This window comes from Chiloscyllium plagiosum, unplaced genomic scaffold, assembly GCF_037043375.1.
Source record: "Chiloscyllium plagiosum isolate Xiang-an unplaced genomic scaffold, Cpla_swu_hap1 HiC_scaffold_15, whole genome shotgun sequence".
NCBI classification, from domain to species: domain Eukaryota; kingdom Metazoa; phylum Chordata; class Chondrichthyes; order Orectolobiformes; family Hemiscylliidae; genus Chiloscyllium; species Chiloscyllium plagiosum.
In genome coordinates this window covers 56,149,977-56,170,726 of record NW_028270153.1, presented here as the reverse complement: position 1 = coordinate 56,170,726, position 20,750 = coordinate 56,149,977, and the positions used below count along the sequence as shown (strand labels likewise).

Here is a 20,750-nt window from a genome sequence, read left to right as displayed (position 1 = left end):
TTCAAAATTCTCAATATTATGTCCAACACTAAATGAGATTGTGCAACTGTTCAGCATTTGCTGGATAACCCTGAGTGTGTGAAGAATCTCAGCAATCAGACAATTTAGAATTGTCAGTCAGCCTTTATTGATTCCTTGCTAGAGTGCAGTTCCCTGAATTTTGGTTATCTTCCTGTATTGTTGTACCAGTTTAGCCGTTATTACTTGAGGGTTTCAGTATCAAGGGTTGATTGGATGTTTCTGAGAGGCACTAAGTAGATGATAGGTGATTTTGTACACAGGATCCATGGACGCTCTGAAGTCAATTTAACTGTTTCAATCATTTATCAGACTGGGATCAGTTAACTTTGAGCTAGAAATGTCTCATAGCACTGATGTTAATTTTACAATTAAACTTGACAAAGTTTGTTTAGGGACAGTGATTGTTGGAGGATAATATTGTCGCAGTAACCACTATCCAATGAGAAGTGAAAGCCTTCTGCAGAGGAATAGGGAAAATTAGGACAGATCAGATTGGATTCTTTGACCATCCTGGTCAATACAGCTACTTCCATTATTCAAGTTTCCTGTTCCAATTCTGAGTTTAAGACCCTTGTCACAGGACAGTTGATCATTCCAGTGGTAAAACATTATTATGTAGCTTTCCATGAAATGTGGTATGAGTTTTATTGATGCTGGCTTTTCCATTTTATAAATAATAACATGGGTACTACAGCTTTCCTAATTGAAATCCCATTTGGCTTGTTAATAAAGGTTTATTCCTATCTTCTCCCTGCCTCAACCCCATGCATAAGGACCAGAAATTACAAGGTTTTTTTTGCCTGAAATGGATGGAAAGGTAGACCAGAACTTTAAAAATGCACTGTACCAAGTTACTATGCCTGACTTTTGTTCATTTTTATTTCTCTTCTCTCCTTACTGATTTACATCAAAGCAGTGTGGGCATTTGTGACTTGAATGTCGGCAGTGTAATCAGTACATTCAGAAATGACATTGAAATTTGGTAAGGTAATAAATTACGGGGAGAGCCTTACATCACAGGATGATGTGGACTGCTGATCAGGTGAACTGAACACTTGCAAATGGTACTTATCCTGAAAAGTGAGAGGTAATGCATTTTAGGATTGAATGGTCTGAGTCTAGGAAGTACAGAGGATTAGAATGCCTTGGTGTGCCTGTCCAGAGATCCTTGAAGGCAGCAGGACAAGTAGATAAGGTGGTTAAGAAAGCACATTAGATACTTTCCTCGATTAGTAAAAGTATTGAATAAAAGAGCACGGATGTTATGATGGAGCTGTGTGTGATGTTATCTAGGCCACATCTGAGGTACTGTGTAGAGTTCTGATCACCACCCTCTCAAAGATGTGATTCCATTAGAGGGGGAGCAGAAGAGATTTACCAGGGTGATGCTTCAGCTAGAGAAAGTCAACAGTGAAGAGAGACTAGATAGGCTTGGTTTATTTTCCTTCGAGGAGAGAATGATCGGGGGGTTGCAATCTGTGTGAAGTGTATAAAACTCTGAGGGGCATAAGACTGGGTAGGTAAGATGATACTTTCCCTTCGAGGGGTCAGTAACTGGGGGGAGGGGGGGTGATTTTAAGGTAGGGGCAGATTTAGTGATGATTTGAGGAGGGTGGATGGGAACAAATTCCACCCAGAGCATTTTGGAGATCTATAACTCACTGTCTATTAGAACGGGAAAATTGGGAACTCTTGAGCTGTTTAAGAACTGTTTCGATAAACACTTGAAATGCTATATCATACCTGGCTATGGATCTAGTGCTGAAAAATGGAATTAGAATGATAGGCCAAAAGACCACTTTGTGCTGTAAATGTTCTGACTCTAGACCAAAGGCTTTACGATTACATTTTATTAAACATACTGTGATTAATTTGCAGAAGTGGCTGTTTGATCGCTCCACATTTTTAATTTACATAACATCAGTAAACTAGAGGCTAATGATTTTCTCTTTTTTGTTTACATTGATTTCTTCTTTCATCCAGTTTTCTCACATACTTCTCAGGAAATTTGACCAAAGTTTCTATTAACATGATTGGTGTGCAAAACTGTACACTTTAGTATAAGTTTTAAGTGAAGTGCATGAAGTTCCAGGCCTGTACATCATTCCAAGGCAAAATTCTGTACAAACTTTCCAGCAGTATTGAAAAAGGGTTTATTTATTCTATCATGTCACGTATGTTTTTATTATATTGTGCTTTGTATTTATTGTTGTTTTCATTGCCTATCACTTGCCGTTCAATTTCTGAAATGATCTTCATGTTTCAACATTTTCGGTAAATGTTATCATGTTCAGTTTTGAGATTGTGGTGTTCCCATTATAAGCATAAGCTATTTAAAATTTTCTGAATTCCATGAATAGGCTAATGTTGTGATTCATTGAGTTGCGCATTTTTTTGATCCCGCTTGTATGTCTACACAGCTTGGTACCTGTTGAAATATGCTGATATCTGCAGAAAAATGTTTAGTTTATTTTTGTTCACTTCCTGTCCTCCAATTTTACCCCCTTTATTGACCTGCTTCTTTTGTTACTTGTTCCTTGCACATCTGTCCTCATCAAGCTCAAGAGTGGTGCTACTGGTCTCTCCACTTTGAATCCAGAGCCAGCCTGAAAGACTCCTAGGTCAGGTATGGATTGAGCCCTTTGGAAGGCAGGGTATTTCTTCGAAATACCTTGATCTTCAGAAGAGCACATTCCCCACCCTCTGCACCAAAACACTGACTTAACCAATGTGACTTGTGTTTAATGTACCTTGTTACATTTTAAATTTGAAGCCATATTGTATTCATCTCTCTCACCACCTAGTAACAAAAATAAATAATGTTACTTGTGTGTGAAAGCACGGCAGATCAATCGCAGTCTAAGACCTAGGAATTGTATGTTATAGACAGATGTGAAAAGGTACAGAGGTGATCCACCAAACTATTTTCTCCTATTTACCGTGTAGTATTGGGTCAGACTTGGATTCTGACCACGTAATGCACTTATTATGGTCACTGTAATAAACTAGATGTGAATTGCCTTTTTTTGGTTGTAATACTATACAAACCTTTTTAAAAATAACGAAATGGTTTCAAATTATTTTGAGCAGCATTACTTAGTGTTACTTAATTTATTTTTTAGATTTAGCAATTTCTAGCTTCATTAGTGCACAAAATGTTTTCTATGTATAATATTTGTATGGTGTTATTCACATCATTAACACCAAATATAAAGTAGACTTTGTGTTATCAAGTACATAGCAAGTTTGGGTGCTGCTAGTAATCAGAAATGATTGTTAGCCAGAGGTTAATAAATTGACATATTCTAGTCCTGTAAATAGCTAATGTGCAAAGCACATTTGTTGTGCCATGACTAAGTATTCTAGGCAGATACATTGGCATAGTTAGTCTATCATACTGATGGTGCAGAGCTTCATTAGAATGTAATTGAGGTCAAGGTCAAACCAATGTTTTCAGTGGTAAGCTTTGAGAGTTTGAGCGACCTTTCTATGTGGTAAGTACAGCACATGGAGTGGCTTTGCCTGCAAATTACTACACATTCACTTCATAAAGACTGCTGTATTTTGTAACTTGCCAACAGGTTAGAAATAATTTCTGTGAACCCTCATCCATTAATCACTTTGTATTAGGGATGGGAGTGGAATGATTGCAAACTATAGTGGTGGAGCATTGCCTTTGTCAGGTGCTGGATAATGCAAAATTTACAGATATCAAAATACTTTAATGCTATATTTATCCATTCATCAATGTTGCTTTTGCAGCAGATATTATGAGCAGCCATGTTAACTGCCAGGTATTTTTGATTTTTATACAGGTGCAAAAACAAATGTAAGAGATTATAGTGGACGGTTTGCATCTCACTATCTGAAGGACAATGATGACTCTGCTGACTGCGCAAATGTCTCTTCACGTAAGTTTTTCTTGTATTACAGGTGTTGCTAATGGCTGAACATGAAGATATGTTTACAGGTTATCTGATTCACCCTCACAACATACTATCATTTTTTAAAAATAAACCAATACAATTTTGCATTCGATACCATTGTAAGATACAGTGTATTGACACTAACCTGAATGTATTCAGATAATCGAACAACATTTCTTGACTGCTGAATAATGGATTTTGAGAAGATCAATCAGTTCCACTAGTTCCTTTAAATATCCAAACAAATGACATTTGTCTTTACGGGTAACACAGACATTAAGTGCTGGCTCCAATCAACAATTTATAGTTGGATTGCGCAAATGATAGATTCTGTTACATTTGCAAATTATTTTGATAATTGCATTCATGATTTATGAAAAAAAGCCATCATGAAGTGCTACTGTAATTCTCAAGTACCACAGATTAATGTGCAATAATTGAGAGTTTATAATGTTTACAGTAAGTCTGATTTATTTCTATTAAAGCCTTCAATCTTTTCCCCAGTGACTGAACTGAATAAAGCATTGAATAGCTGAACCGTGCATTCCTGGAGAATTGTTATTTAGTTGAGGCAAACAACATGCATGCAAAATTACCTTAAATGCAAAGAGTGCGTAGCATCAGAAGGAAAGGACAGGAGAAAATTGGACTTTGAAGTGAATCCAGTTTCTACAGTGTACAATACAGACATCATTATGTTTTGTGTTTAAAATACACTGTTGTAATTATGAATGGCTGTGTGGATTGTGTTACTGTTGTGTCTTACAAGTACAGTTAAAATCATTTAAATGTCAAAGACATCACACCTGAGTTCAAACTGTTCTTCATTTAGTATTATGACACATTCCCACAAAAGTCGTGCAGTGCTCAGAAGTGGGAACCCTGACCAGTCTGCCCTTCCCTATCCCAAGGCAAATGTGGCCACTTGTAGCACAAGTTTTCTGCTGCTTCATTTAAACTAACTAACTCTATCAATCAAACATGGAATAAAACACTGTTATTCAACCCTCAGCTTGGTATACAATACAAAGATCCCAGAAAAAGAGACAAAACAAATACTGCTAACCATAGGAATACAAGTGGGTTTGGGCTCACTCTTGGAGATGCAGATATTCTCTCAGATATTTTGAGCCTGTAATGTACCATTTCAAAATGGAACTTCTACATGATCTATTCAATGCAGCTTGTTTATTCATGATGTGCAGCCTACTAATAAAAAGGCATTGCATTATTAAAATCAGCTTCAGGGGAACAAAAGCCAGATTGTTTCTTTTGAGTACTCTTTCCAAAATGGATTTGAATGGAGCTATACATTAACTTTAAAGGTCGGATAATGTGAATTTGTTGGTCACCTTGAAACTGCTTTACAGAATGAGGAATATTGCTAATTATGATTACAGTAGCAGATGGAGTTTAACATGGTAAATGTGAGGTGTTGTATTTCAGTAAGGCAAACCTGGTCAGGACTTGTATAATTAATGGTAGCGCCCTGGGGAGTGTTTCCAAACAAAGACCTAAGGTGCATAGGTTCAGGTCGAAAGAGTGGTGGAAAAGGCATTTGGCACACTTGATTTCATTGGTCAGAACACTGATTGTAGGAGTTGGGACATCATGTTGTGGCTGTAGAGGACGTTGGTGAGGCCACTTTTAGAATGCTGTGTGCCATTCTGGTTACCCTTCTATAGAAAGGATGTTGGTAAAACTTGAGGGCTACAGAAAAGAGTTACAAGAATGCTGCTGGGACTGGAGGGTTTGAGTTATAGGGGGAGAGCAGAAAGACTTAAAAAGGACATGAAGGATAACTTTATTTATACAAATGGTGGTGCACTTATGGAGTGAGCTGCCAGTTGTAGAGGCGGGTACAAATAAAACATTTAAAAGGATCTGGATTGGTATATGAATAAAGGGTTGAGAGAGACATGGGCCAAATGCTGGCAAATGGGACTAGGTCATATTGGGATGTCTGGTTGGTATGGATAGGTCGGACTGAAGGGTCTGTTTCCATACTGTATGACTCTGTAACACTTGTGTATATTATAGCATTTAAGACCAATGCTGGGCGCCTAAAATTTCAGCCAACTCTGGGAGTGCTTCACTGTCAAAGACACTGCCTTTAAGATAAAACATTTAAACCAAAGGACTTCTGAGAGAGAGTTTTCCCTGACGTTTTTGGGTGATAATTATTCCTTTAACTAGCTTCACACAATTAAACAAATAACTGAAACTAATAACCAGAGTTATTATCACATGGGTGTTTGTGGGGCTTGATCTGCAAATATTAGCTCCTCCATTTCAGATGTTCAAAAATTGCATTTTGTAACCTGTAAATTGCTTTGGCTCATCCTAAAGTATTGAAAGGTTCTACATAAATCCAAATATTTCCTTTTGTTTAATAAAGCTTGTTGACCTGAGCAGATTCATCAACTAATCTCCTGTCCATTCTCATGTTTTATTTGTTGCTTTATTTTGGAAAAATTGATATTTACATTATTAAAGCAAGCTAAACTAAACAATGACAATCCCTATCATTATTATAACTCACAATGATTCTGCACACGTGCATTCTAGTGGCATGATGATGCATAGCTGTCAGTCAAGAATGTGCTGATAACGCTTGTTTGTAATGTTTCAGAAATTTTATTTTGACAGATGTAAGTGTATTTTGCTTTCAAGAATCCACATTTGTAAGTCATTCTACAGAGCTTGATTTGCGACTAAATTATTTTCTGCTTGTTTTCATATTCAAAGGCACAAATTGCAATGTTTCAGTTTAGTATTTCATAGGTTCAGAATAAGTTATAGTGTAAAATTATTGTAATATTTAATAAAGTACAATGAAATATTTAATTTCTTGCTATTATTGTAGATAACCTAGTCCTCTGTTTGTGCAGATATGGTATGACTTTATAACTTCACGTAGATTCTGTGTGCTAAGTTTGATAGTTTACAGCTCTGCCATTAATTGGGAACTTCATCTCTCCAACAAACAAAACCCAGACTATCCATCAACTTCAGGAAGAAGGTTCATACTGATTAACTCAAGCATGAGCATCCAAAGTAATTCAGTATCTGAGCCTTGTCTTCAGATTGCCGAAAGATATTATGCTGTTACTTGCCATTTGAGTTAGTTTGTCTGAAAGACGCAAAAAACTAATGTTATAAAGAAATGTGTTAAACAGATGTTGTATTTTCAGTGAGGAAATGATTGAGTTATATTTTTTGACCTATTCTAGAATTGATTCAGCATTAACACAAATGAAATTTTTAACATTCTGTTTAAAATACTAATGTACATGCTAATAATAGCAAATCCCATCTATTCTGGAACTTCGAGTCAATCAACTGGCAAATCCTAGTTTCCTGGAGGTTGTTATTTTTATAAACTTGCATTTCTCATAGCACAATATTAAACAAGCAGTCATTGCAATAACGGATACTCTATTGTCATGAGTCAATATAATTGTAACATACTACTAAAACCTTTATTTTTAAGAACAGAAATAGCCAGTTATGCTTTCACTTTCTTGGTTTCTAACCATTTGGAACTTTTCCAGTCAATTCAATAACATCTTTAGACTGTTTAATTCATAAACTGTCTCCTTAAAAAAAGCCTTTTATCCTATTTTCCTGTGGCCTAATAAGTTCCACTGTCTCTTTTATAAGAAAGAGAGGTTCTGCTGTAAGATTTTAAACAGTAAGGAGCTAAATTATAAAGCAATATGTTCAAAATAGCAATCTCTAGATTACTACTTGAACTACAGGCAAACTGGCATAGACAATAAAGTCAAGGAGTTAATTGAGAGGCTCAAAGATTTGAGGGTTGAATGGGTTTCAACTTGTGTGTTTCTGGGCACCAGAACTGGAATAAAAGGGAGCTGTTCTGCTGGAGTGAGCTTTATTTAAATCACACTGACTTCAGTGTCCTGGTGAATCAAATGCTAGGACTGTAGAGAGGGCTTTGACCTAATGGGGTGGTGGGTTAGGAAAAGGGAAATGCCGGGGCGGCACAGTGGCACTGTGGTTAGCACTGCTGCCTCACAGCTCCAGAGACCCAGGTTCATTTCCCGACTCAGTCGACTGACTGTGTGGAGTTTGCACGTTCTTCCCGTATCTGCGTGGGTTTCCTCCGGGAGCTCCAGTTTCCTCCCACAGTCGAAAGATGTGCAAGTCAGGTGAATTGGCCATGCTAAATTGCCCGTAGTGTTAGGTAAAAGGGGTAAATGTAGGGGTATGGGTGGGTTGCGCTTCGGCGGGTCGGTGTGGACTTGTTGGGCCAAAGGGCCTGTTTCCACACTGTAAGTAATTCTAATCTAAAAAAAATCAGGAGGTCATGTTAGCATTATAGGGCTTTATGCAGGGAGGTTTTGTCTCTCAAATTTTAATTTTTCGATGAAGTGACAAAGATGATGGAAGACAGCGTGGTGAATGTTGTCAACGTGGACTGTAGTAAAGTATTTGACAAGGTCTCTTGTGGTAGGCTGGTCCAGAAGATCAAGTCACATGAGATCCATGGTAAGTTGTTAAGTTGGACACAGAGCTGGCTTGGTCATAGACAGGATAGTTGTGGGGTGAAGTTAGCTGCTATGCCTTAGGAAATAAATATAACAATTATCATGAGAGAAAATTAATTGGGCTAAAGAATGAGAAATCTCTTGGACCTGATGGGATGCATCCTATGATATTAAAGAAAGGTAGCTACATAGTGGTTGCACTGGTAGTAATCTTCCAAGAATCCTTAGATCTTTTCCAGAACCTAAGTGATCGAAAGATTACCAATGTAACACATTTTATTTAAATGAGAAGCAGTCAAAAAGGAAACATGTTGGTGTCTATTGTCAAAGATGGATTGGCAGAACATTTAGAAATACATAATATGATCAAGTCAGCATGGTTTCATAAAGGGGAAATCATGCCTGACAAATTTAGTATAATCTTTTTGAGTAGGCAGCAAGCAGAATAGACAAAAGGGAAGCAATGGATGTAATCTTTTTGATTTTCAGAAGGCATTTCATAACCGGAGCTAGTATATTAGCATGGAGAGAGGATAGCTATCTATAGAAGATAGGCTGTTGGGAAAAGGGGACCATTTTCAGGATGATAATCTGTAACCACTGCTAGATCCATAATTATTTGCAATGTAGATGTCTTTGAGGAAAATGAATGTATTGTTGGCAAGTTTGCAAATGATGCAAACATAGGTGGGAAGGCAAGTGGCGAGGATGATGTAGTCTACAGAGGGAAACAGACATGAAGCAAAAGGCCAAAAATTTGGCAAGTGGAATATATTGCATGGAAAATGAGAGGTTATGCACTTTGACAGGAAGAATGGAAGAGCTGAATATTATTGAAATGGAGAAAGACTGCAGGGAGCTCCAGAACAGACGGATTTCAAAGTCCTTGTGCATTAATCACAAATGGCTAGCATCCAATTTAACAGGTAATGTTGAAGGTAAATGGAACGTTAGCCTTAATTTCAAAACAAATAGAGTATAAAAGGAGAGAGGTTTTGCTAAAACGATACAAGACACTAGACAAACCACAACTGGAATACAGTGAACAGTTTTGGACCCCTTATGTAAGGAAAGATGTACTGGCATTGAAGACCGGAAAGGTTGGGTAGGTTGGCCCTGAACTCTTTGGAGTTTAGAAGAATGAGGGCCAATCTTATTGAAACATTCAAGTTCTTACTGGACTTGTTGGGATAGATGCATGTGGGAGAATCTGACCAAACAGGCATTATCTTGGAGTAAGGGGTCACTTACTTAAGGCACAGCTGAGAAGAAATTTCTCCTCAGAGGGCAGGAAATCTGGGGAATTCTCTAATTCTCATTACATATATTCAGGCTGTGATAGATTTTTAATCAATAAGGGAATTGAGGGTTGCTTGTAAAAGGCAGGAAAATAGAGTTGAGAATTATCAAATCAGCCATGATCTCATTGGCAGAGAAATTTAATGGACCAAATGGTCCTACATTTTGTCTTAACCTATTCACACACCTATTATCTTAGACTGAAAAGGTTTCAAAAGTCAAAACTGTCAGTCCAAAGGTGTAAATCTTGCTCACAATTACTTTTCAATCATTTTCTCACTTGTCCTGAGCGCATTGATTCTTTGCTTGCTTTATGGTTTGATGAGTGTAAAGTATATCTAACTCATGAGCAAATTAGTCATTTGTGATTCTTCTAAATGTTTGTTAGACTATTAAGCTATTAGGAAAAAGTGAGGACTACAGATGCAGGAGAGTCAATCAGTGGGGCACTGGAAAGCACAGCAGGTCAAGCAGCATCCGAGGACCAGGAGAGGCAATGTTTCAGGCATGAGCCCTTCATCTTAAGGTATTAGGCATCACAACCTGACTCAGTCTTCACCCAACGTATACATTATCAAGAAGTTCCAATATTAAAAGATGCAAGAAAAAAGTTCAGTTTCCAATTTAAAATACAATAAATAAGTGGAGATATAAACTGTTTGCTGAAACAACAGATTTGTGTGCACTGAGGAACACCTTCCTTTTATGATGGAAGCTGAGATTTATATATGAATTTATTTGACTTCAACCAGTGAGGTGAATGTTGATCTATTTTTGTGAAGGAGTCTTTTGGCAATCATCACTTTAAACTAGTATGTGTCAGACAAAGATAACGAAAGGCCTCCTGGAGTGTTAATAGAAGTTTGTTTACATTGCAGAGGTTTATGACTGGAGAGAGAAAACATTGAAGTACATTACCTTGATTTTGGGTTTAAAATAATCAGCGATTCCAAGATTTTAGCTTGGAAAAAGCCAGAGATTGGAAAGCTTCTGAGAGCAATTTGAACAAAACCTGAGTGAAGTCAAATGTCAGTATTGCATCTCCTCGGAAAAGGAGACTGTTCAGAGCAGTTGACTAAATAAGTTACCTGTGAGAAAGCAAGAAATTTTCAAACCCAGGACTGTTTGGTTAGAAATCTGCATTGGGTATTCAAAGCTGAGAAAGTCTGAGATCTGAGTTGTGTGAGGATTCAAGGAAAATACTTTACAGCTCATTGAACTGGAACTGAGGAAGTAACAGCTAAGTCAAATCTTCAAATTTAATGGAGATGGGAAGTTGCTCTTGTTTTTGCTTAATTGTAAAGTGATGTGATTGGGAAGTAAACAGAATTTTGTTTTGCTGTCTTTAATTTTGAAATCTTTTGAAATGTTATATTTAGCTTTGTTTACTTTTTACTTATTCTGTTTAATAAACTTCTGTTTTATTATTAACAACTAATCTGCAGACTTGTGCATTTCTTTCAGTGAAAGAGCACAAGCTTAAATTTAATTATATTTAAAAAAACAAAAATATGACCAATCAATCCAGAATTCATTCTGGATCTGAGTAACATCAATTTCAATCATAACACTTGGCCATAAAAACAAATTGGTTCTCTGATCTGAAGAAAACTTAGAACTTACAATTTAATATAAAATTGTTTCTGTTCATTTCATATCACTTAATTCTAATTACCAGATCATTTGATTTTGATTTTTCTATATTACCTGAAACATTGAAATGTTTTACCTGAATGACTCATTAAATAGATTTTCATAAGTTGGCATTAACCAAGCATAGACTTAATTTTCTGTCACTGTCATGTTCCCTTTTTTTTTAAAAAAAACATTGTTTATATGACTATTTTAATATCTTTACATTTTGGGACAATGATTTTGCAATAATAGTTGTGATTTACTTCTACTTGAGTATTATGCATCCTAACAGCAGGATTGCTTGTCAGATGGTAACTGATGTCAATTTTCATGTCGTAGAACTCCAACAGTCCCGGGGCGAACGACGGAATCGAAAACTTGCTGGTCTGTTCCTGCCAAAGAGCTATGGAAGCAGCAGAAAACATTGGGGTTCGGTGGAGAACCTGACAATGGAAGACAAAGATGGCTCCATATTTCTGTCTGTACCTACGTCGTACAAAGCTGTGCGCAAGTTTTCCAGATAAGGTCCTTCAGAAAATGTGGCTCAAATGAGCCAGTGGATCTGATATATTTTTATAAACTGCATATATATTGGCTTATTAAATGAAATATTAAATCGTAAAAGCTGACATTCATCAGCAAATGTGTTTTAGGACACATTTTTTCAGAATGTAATAAAGTTGACACACAGTGCAGAGGAATCTTCTCTATTAAAGCTTTTAATGTGTTATGCATGTCATATTAACTAGTTTAATGAATGAAAAGTTAGCTGCATATATTTGAGATTTTTGTTCCTTGTGCCTCCCATCACAAGCTCAGGAATGAGAAATCTCATGCATAGGCTAATCATGAAGGATCATGATTAATGAAATTAATAGGGGAGAGAAGTGGCAGGGGTGCTGAGGAGGTAACTCTTGCTTTGGTTGCAGGTTTCCCTTTCTGTGGTGCTAAGATTTACTTTGAACCTTTCTTATTCGCGCCGAGATATTGGGTAAGAGCTCAATAATCCTGCAGGTCTATTTTGGTACCTGCAAGAATATTTTCAAAATTATTTTTCTGAAACTTTTACATTTGTTGAAGTTGTGAGAAATTGCTTCAGTGAGTGATGTAGCATTTGCCATAAGAGGGTGCTGATCCATTTCTGGATCTTTATCCTTATCAGAGTTTTTTGAACTGGTTGGGGGGTGGGGGGAGTGGAGGTGAATGGTGGAAGGGGAATAAGCCAGCTTTTTTTATTCCGGTATCAGGTAATAAAACAGAGCAATTTCCTAGCAGACGTAAGCTACCAAATCAAGGTGACATCTTAATTTAAAGACATGCTGCCCTGCAGGTTGCAGCCCTGCAGTGACCAGTAGTGAGCTAGGATTAGCCAGATTGGAACTGTCTTGCCCAATTAAAATAAACAAAAAAAAAGTGAAAGTCAAATTGAGAATATAAAAGTATTAAATTGAGAATATAAAAGTGTAGTATGTGTATCATCAATGGAAGTCCTGATCTAACAGCATCTTGAAAAGTATAGTTTATAATATTGCTAGTTTGAACTTAACATCTCTGCTGTTCCTGTTAAATACTGCTGTAGTAGTTGTAACAAAGTCAACCGGGCGGACGACATAGAATGAGTTAAAAACTGGATTCTGTAAATCAAAAACTAAAACAGAAGTTGCTGGAAAAGCTCAGCAGGTCTAGCAGTATCAGTGAAAAGAAATCAAAGTTTTTGTTTTGGGTCCGGTGGCCATTCCTCAGAACAGAATCAGTTCCCTGATTTGGGGCTATTAATCTGGTCCAATCTAGGGGCCCTGGCTGAGACACAATCAGGTGTCAGATGTTTTGTTCACCGAGCGCTGGCTCTGAGGAAGCTGGATCAGTGTCAAGGACTCTTCACGTGTAAATAAAAGATGATTCGGGTCAGGATACTGGCTTCAGTGGTAACGAGAGAAAAGCGCACTCCTGAAGAAATTCAGTCATGACAGTCGTCATTAAGTTGGGGTAAGCATTTCTGGCATCATGCCGTTATCTGGGAAGCTTGACCCATTTGATCCTGTCATCAAAGACTGGGCTCAGTATGTGGAAAGAATGTGTTATTTTTTCTAGGCAAATGACATTGGGGCAGATGAAAAGCAACATGTAATTCTCCTGACAACTTGTGGACCCACAGATTTTTCAATTATTAAAACTCGATACAAAAACCTTTCAAGAATTGATTGATTTAGTTCAGGAATAAGACAACGCTAAAGCTCGTCTAATTCTGAGATGCTATCAGTTTTACTTGGCAACTCAAGAACCAGGGGAATCCAGATCAGGAATTTTGACGAGGTTAAAATGATTGGCAGAGGCATATGACTTTGGTTTAACCCTTAATGAGATGCTGAGGGGTGTTTGGTACATGGAATTCCTGATGAAGGGTTTATGTCTGAAATGTCAATTCTCCTGCACCTCTGATGCTGCCTGAACTGCTGTGCTTCTCCAATACCACACTCTTCGACTCTGATCTCCAGTATCTGCAGTCTTCACTTTCTCCATGTAGAATTCATGATGTAACTATGCAAAAGAGTCAATTAGCTAAAGCTCAACTGGACATCAAACGGACACTACAACTGAAAACAGACATTGAAAAATGCAGCAAGTGGAGCATACAAGTTGCAGGGTATTCTGATGGAAATGGACACCCTCACCAGTCTTGACTGAGCTTGGGGAACACCACTTGAGTGAAGGCAATTTGTATAGCCTCACTCAGGACATATCCTGAACAGAGGGACTCTAGGTCAGCCCACAGCAAAACCCAAAACGAAACCAAGCCTCAGCGAAACAGTTAACATTTTCTTCAGGATCCAGGTTGGCAAACCAATGTAGTTGCTGCCAGAATGCACACTCAAGACAGCAAAAGAATCCCACTAGACCGAAATGGAATAATACAATCCATAGGCCAGTATTCAGGAGAGTGCACACCCTGAAAAGTCCATCTGTGTCTGGTTTGGAAGAGTTAAATTGCTCAGCAATATCAAGTCAATATAAACATCTGGTTAAATGGTCACCCTGTTCTAACAGAGATCAATAGCAGCGTGGCTGTTTCAGTGGTCGCAGAATCAGCCTTAAAATTTGTTCTGGACTCCAACCTTTAAGTTTGCACAGGACCTCAACTAGAATAAGAACCTATACCAGGGAACCTTTACAGATTAAGGTTATGACTTCAGTTCTGATCTCTTATAAGAAGCAGCTGTTTCAGTTACCACTGATTTAATGAGGTGAAGTTGGTTGAGAAAGATTCACCCAGATTGGCTCAACATGTTTTGATTAGAAAATGGCTGCTGGAGTGAAATCCTAATTAAATTATCAGAAGTTTTTCAGGAGGTTCAAGGAACTATCAAAGGAGCCAAGGCCACCTTGCATGTTCACAAGGAAGCAATTCCACGATTCTGCAAGGTGCACTCAGTGGCATTTTTCCTATGGACAAAAGTAGAGGCTGAAATCAGAAGGCTGGAAAGCAAAGGAATCCTGACCAGTCCAGTTTGCATAATGGGCAGCAACGGTCATACCATTTGTGAAGCCTAATGGATTGGTTTGCTTTTGTGGAAATTTTAAAGAAACTGTGTGAACCATTTCTCGCAGCTGGATAAATACTCAATCCCTCGAATAGAAAATTTATATGCAAAGCTTGTAGTGGGCCTGTGCTTCACGAAGCTAGACAGGAGTCATGCGTACTTGCAATTACAGTTCCAAGAGAATTCCCAGGAGTATGCTACAATTAAATCCAATAAGGATTTGTACCAACGTAGACAACTGCCATTTGGGGTATCGTTAGCCTGTGCAATTTTTCAGCAGACAATGGAAAATATTTCACAAAGTCTACCCCAGGTTGCCATTTATCCAAATGACATGCTAATAGCCGGGATGACTAATAAAGAGCATTTTAGCTTTATCTAAAATTATTATTTTTCAGCATGCAGATCTTGTAATGACTTTTGCTTAGTAGGAGGAGAGAACTTGGGGATAATCCTCAGACGTTCCTCCCAGGTGAACATGCGCCTTTGGAAAACTTTGTGTTCTGTGCATCCTAAGAGAACTGTTAGGCTACAGAATTGTCAAGACTGGGTCATACCTATTGGAGAGAAAATGAGGTCTGCAGATGCTGGAGATCAGAGATGGAAATGTGTTGCTGGAGAAGCGCAGCAGGTCAGGCAGCATCTAGGGAACAGGAGAATCGACGTTTCGGGCATTAGCCCTTCTTCAGGAAGGGCTAATACCCGAAACATCGATTCTCCTGTTCCCTAGATGCTGCCTGACCTGCTGCGCTTCTCCAGCAACACATTTCCATCTCACACCTATTGGAAGACAGTGAGGGCAATCAAATGTGCCCTGGCTCTCATGTCTGAACCAGAGCTTAGATCATTCCTTGGGCTGGTGAATTATGACAGGCAAGGCTATGTAAAACTATGATGGAAACTTTGCATCAACTCTTAAAAGGTCAACTTCAGAAATGGTCACATAGCCATCCATTACCTTCAAGAAAGTGAAGAAACAGCTATTTTCCTATGTCAGGTGTTGGCATATTATTATCGTAAGCGTAAATGCGCCCAGATAGAGAAGGAAGGTTTGGTGATCATATTTGAAGTCAAGAAGTTCCACGGGCATAAATTTGTATAATAACGGACCACACACCCCTGCTAGATCTACTTAGAGAACAAGGCAGTGCTGCCCAAAACAGCAGGCTGAATTCAGCAGTGGGCTGTCATACTAAGTGCATAAAATTACAAGTTGGAACACGATCTGGTAGGCTAAGTAGCAAATGTTGCCTCCTGCTGACAGATACACCACCAGTGGTATGCCACTAGAAGAGTCCATAAAGGTTTTACATTTTTTGGACACAATTCTAGTCACAGCTGACAGTATCAGACTTTGGGTGCAGAATGATCAGATCCTGGCAAAACTCAAACAGCTCACAGTGATGGGGGAAAACCAAAGGACTGTCACAACCAGAACTGAAATGTTTTTGGATCCGGAAGGACAATGTAGAGGATGGCATATTGTTATGAGGAGCAAGCATGTTTGTTCCAAGTAAAGTTGCTGCCAGGTACTGGCTGAACTCCTTCTGGTTCATTCAGGGGTTTCCAAAGTGAAGATCTTATGCCTGGTGGCCAGGATTGGACGCATACATTGCTGAATTGATGGGGCACTACCCAGAGTGCCAAAAAGGACAAAATTACCACCAGCACCTCCCCCACATTTTTGGAGAATGGTTAGGTAAACCCTGGACTTCGGTTTGATGTTGAATTCACAGGCCCTTTCATGGGCTGAATGTTCTTAGTCATTGTGGGTGCCCACTCAAAATGGCTGACATTCATAGAGTTAATTCGTCAAATACGAGCTCGACAATAGCAAAACTGAGCACATCCTTTACAATGCATGGACTCCCGGAAGTATTGGTCTCCAATAACAAGCCATCATTTACCAGCAGGGAGTTTGAGTATTTCCTAAAGTCAAATGGTATTAGCTATATAAAGACAGCTCCATACCAGCTATCATCCAATAGTCTGACAGAAAGAGCTGTCCAAGCTTTGAAGGCAGGTTTAAAGAACTCAGCACCACCTTCCTAACCTGCAATCTTCTTCCTGACCTCTCCACCCCCACCCCACTCTGACCTATCACCCTCACCTTGACCTCTTTCCACCTATCGCATTTCCAACGCCCCTCCCCCAAGTCCCTCCTCCCTACCTTTTATCTTAGCCTGCTGGACACACTTTCCTCATTCCTGAAGAAGGGCTTATGCCCGAAATGTCGATTCTCCTGTTCCCTGGATGCTGCCTGACCTGCTGCGCTGTTTCAGCAACACATTTTCAGCTCTGATCTCCAGCATCTGCTGACCTCACTTTCTCCTTAAAGAAATAGCCTACAGCTTCACTAGCCACCAACACCAAACCTTAGTAACTGTCTGAAGTGTGGGATAATTGTTCATAACCGGCGTGTCATATTTAACCTCACTTATAACCACATCTTTGCATCATCTGAGATTGCCTATTTATACATCTGTAACATGACCCAACCGTGCCCCTTCCCTCTTCATTGGTTGATGTCAATGTCTATACATTTGATATTTGTTTTTAGACTATTCCAACCTACTTCCTACCCAATCTACCACAACCTACCCTTTGCAAACTTGAGATTGTCTAATAGTCTGACTGTGTCCTAGCTTGGATCAAGTCACATTTGATTCATCATAATTGACCTCTCTGACCACCTTGTCTCCTGGTTAGATAACATTTGAATTTTAAAATCTCTTCATTGCCATGCCCATCTTGACCCTTGACCATTCTGGCATCTTGAGCATCCGATTTCAGTCACTCCACCATTGACTTTCCTTTTTTTTTTAAAACCTGCTAAGATAAATGCAAGATGAAAAGTTTCAGTGAGATCTCCCTTTTGGGCAATAATTATTTTATACTCATTCCTAGAATTAGTGTGCTACTAGCAAGACCATTATTTATTACCCTTCAGAAAGTGGTGGTGAGCAACCTTTTTGAACTTGATCAGTCCATCTGGTATCAGTAAACCGACAGTGCTTTTAGGAAGTAAGTTCCAGATTTTGATCCAGTGTCAGTAAAGGAATGGTGATATAGTCTCAGTTTGGGATGGTGTGCGCCTTGGATGGGAACTGTCGATGGTGATTTTCTCGTACATCTGCTGCTCTTGTTCTTTGTTGATAGAAGTTGTGGATTTGGGAGAAGATTTGCTGAAGGATGTTTGACAGGTTGATACAGTACGTGTATATTTTACGTGCTGCCACTGTATACCGGTAGTGGAGAGATGAATGAGATTTGAGGTAACAAATGAGATAAAGATCAAGCAGATTACTTTCTCCTGAATAATGTCAAGCTTCTTGAGTATAGTTAGATCTGCAATTACACAACTAAATAGAGGACCACAAAATATTATTGTTAATGGAAACGTGTTAAATGGAATTTTCCTCCAACTGTTTAAGTTTTATATATGATACAAAGAAGATGTTAATCACTTTACTATTGAAACTAGAGTTGCACCTCTGTGTTTGTCAGCCAGTGCTGTAATTGATTAATAGTTCAGGAAGAAGCTGTAAATTCAGCAAACTTCACAAACCCATGTTTTTTGTTTTTTGCTCATCTGTTATGACATTGGAGCAGATCAGTTTTCTTGTAAATCCATAATTATGCAAGTCAAAATGTCTAAAATTAAAAATATTAAATACAGATGCAACATATTGAGTGTGTTGGAAATCTGAAATAAAGACAGAAAATTCTGGATACTCAGGCCCATGCCGCATCTGTTTACATTTTATGTTGTACCAGTAAGTTGTTGTTTGTGTAATCAATCTTAAATAAAGTTATATTTGCAATTAAAACTTGATGTTCTTTTTATGGGAAAATTTATTGTATATTTTCGGTTTTCCTGTTTTAGGGATGATCTGTAGATGAGGCAGTTATTTAGCCAAAGCCATCCAAGTTTGTCAAAATAACTATTAATTGGCTTCCAATATGTGCTGAGTAGCTTGAACTAGGTAATCTATTAGTTTATCATTTTAAATCGATGGCCAAGTTCATAACTCTTGTGGAGTAAGATTCCAGCTATGATCCCGAATCTCTTGTCTTGAAGTCAGTAAGTATCCTGAAACTAACCACAGTAACCATTTGCTGGATGAGCATGTGGATGTTAAGTGAGGACCAACTGGCACTTCTGGAACTGTATTTTAGTAAGGAGACAAAGCTTTCAGGAGGAGGTAGAAAATCAAAGCAAAAAAAAAACAATAAACTATGAAAATACATTGAGCCCAATGTAACTTCTGTGCTTTGAAACACACCTATACTGTGTGGACCTACTTCTTATCCGCACAGACACTTTATTGGTGGGCGGTCACAATACACATCAGGAATGTAATGATTTGAGCTGAAAACTTTATTGTCATGACACAATGTGACCCTACCTGTTAAAGATGAAAGGCTTGGGGGGATCCAAGATGGCGGCGACCCAGTAAGACTGAGTCTATAGTGCTCCTCCCAAGACTTGGGCACAGTGGGTCACCTACCCCCTACCAAGCTCACCAAATCATTTATAAATCATTTATTATAGTTTAGTAATTCAATTAGTTGGGTAATATTACATTTAAGCAACTTTATCCTAAGTTAAAATGACTAAAGGGAAGGGAGCCCGCAGCTCTCAGCAAGCTGGAACCCCTCCCCCACACTCTCCAGCTGCAGCAGAGGCGTCCACAGCCGCCCCGGGGGACTTACCAACAGTAGCAAGTCTTGCAGAAATGCTTTCCAAGCTTGACTCGAAGATCGATGCCTTTATCGTCGAATCCAGAAATCGTTGGGAGTCGCTCTCGGCCGCGTTGCAGAAGCATGACCGTGAAATTGAAGAAATTCAACGCCGAGTCGGAGGGGCGGAGTTAAAGGCCGCGACCTCTGAGACAACCGCTCAATCGGCCGTGGATCAGGTCCGGACTCTCGAGCAGCGAGTCCGGACCTTGGAAAATCATATTGACGACCTCGATAATCGAGGTCGTCGAAAAAATATTCGTTTGCTGGGCCTTCCCGAACGGGAAGAGGAAGGCCAGCTTACAGCATTCCTGGAGCAGTGGCTGCCACAACTTTTAAATCTGCAAGCTGGATCAGGCCAGGTAAGGGTGGAATGGGCCTACCGGGTCGCAATACGCGGGCCTGGCTTGAACCAGCGCCCACGCCCGGTCCTGTTCCGGCTGCAGAGCTACAGGGAGAGGCAGATACTCCTAGAAGCCTCTAGAAATCTCGGAAAAGACCCCCAAGCTATGATCTACAAAGGATCCAAGATCATGCTATTTCAGGACTTTTCCCCGGCTCTGGTTCGAAAGAGGAAGGCATTCGACGAGGCGAAGAAGCGTTTAAGGGACTTAAATGTTCAGTACTCCTTACGCTACCCAGCGATGTTACGTTTTAACCATGAAGGATCCGTATATAACTTTGGATCACCAGAAAAGGCTAAGGAATTCTTGGACTCTCTTAGATAAACTGTAGGACATAATGGATGTTGGTCTGCCTTTCCCCCCCCCGGCTTTGGTTTATATCCCCTCCCTTTTTTTTTCTTACCTTACTGCTTAATATTATCATGGGGGGTGGGGAGAGGGGATTTGATTTTCTCCCCCCCCCACCCCCCCCTGGAGTTGTTTTCTGTTATTATTTTATGTATATATGAGGGATGTATATATATGTGTGTGTGTGTGTATGTATGTATATATATATATATGTGTGTGTGTGTGTATGTGTATGTATATATATGTGTATATATATATAAGCTGGGGGATTTGGTTAATGTTGGTGGGGGGAGGTGGTTACCTTATTCGATTTTACCTCTGTCT

General features: G+C 39.0%; 1 protein-coding gene across 1 annotated transcript in view; it reads left to right on the top strand.

The window, feature by feature from the left end:
• The window catches only part of LOC122559953 (ankyrin repeat domain-containing protein SOWAHA), a 133,474-nt gene extending 117,923 nt beyond the window's left edge, over positions 1-15,551 (top strand). The window contains 2 exon segments of the mRNA XM_087994962.1: positions 3,837-3,932; positions 11,732-15,551. Coding sequence (XP_087851088.1) covers positions 3,837-3,932; positions 11,732-11,916 — 281 coding nt within the window. The 3' untranslated portion in view covers positions 11,917-15,551.
• The last annotated feature ends 5,199 nt before the right edge of the window (positions 15,552-20,750 follow it).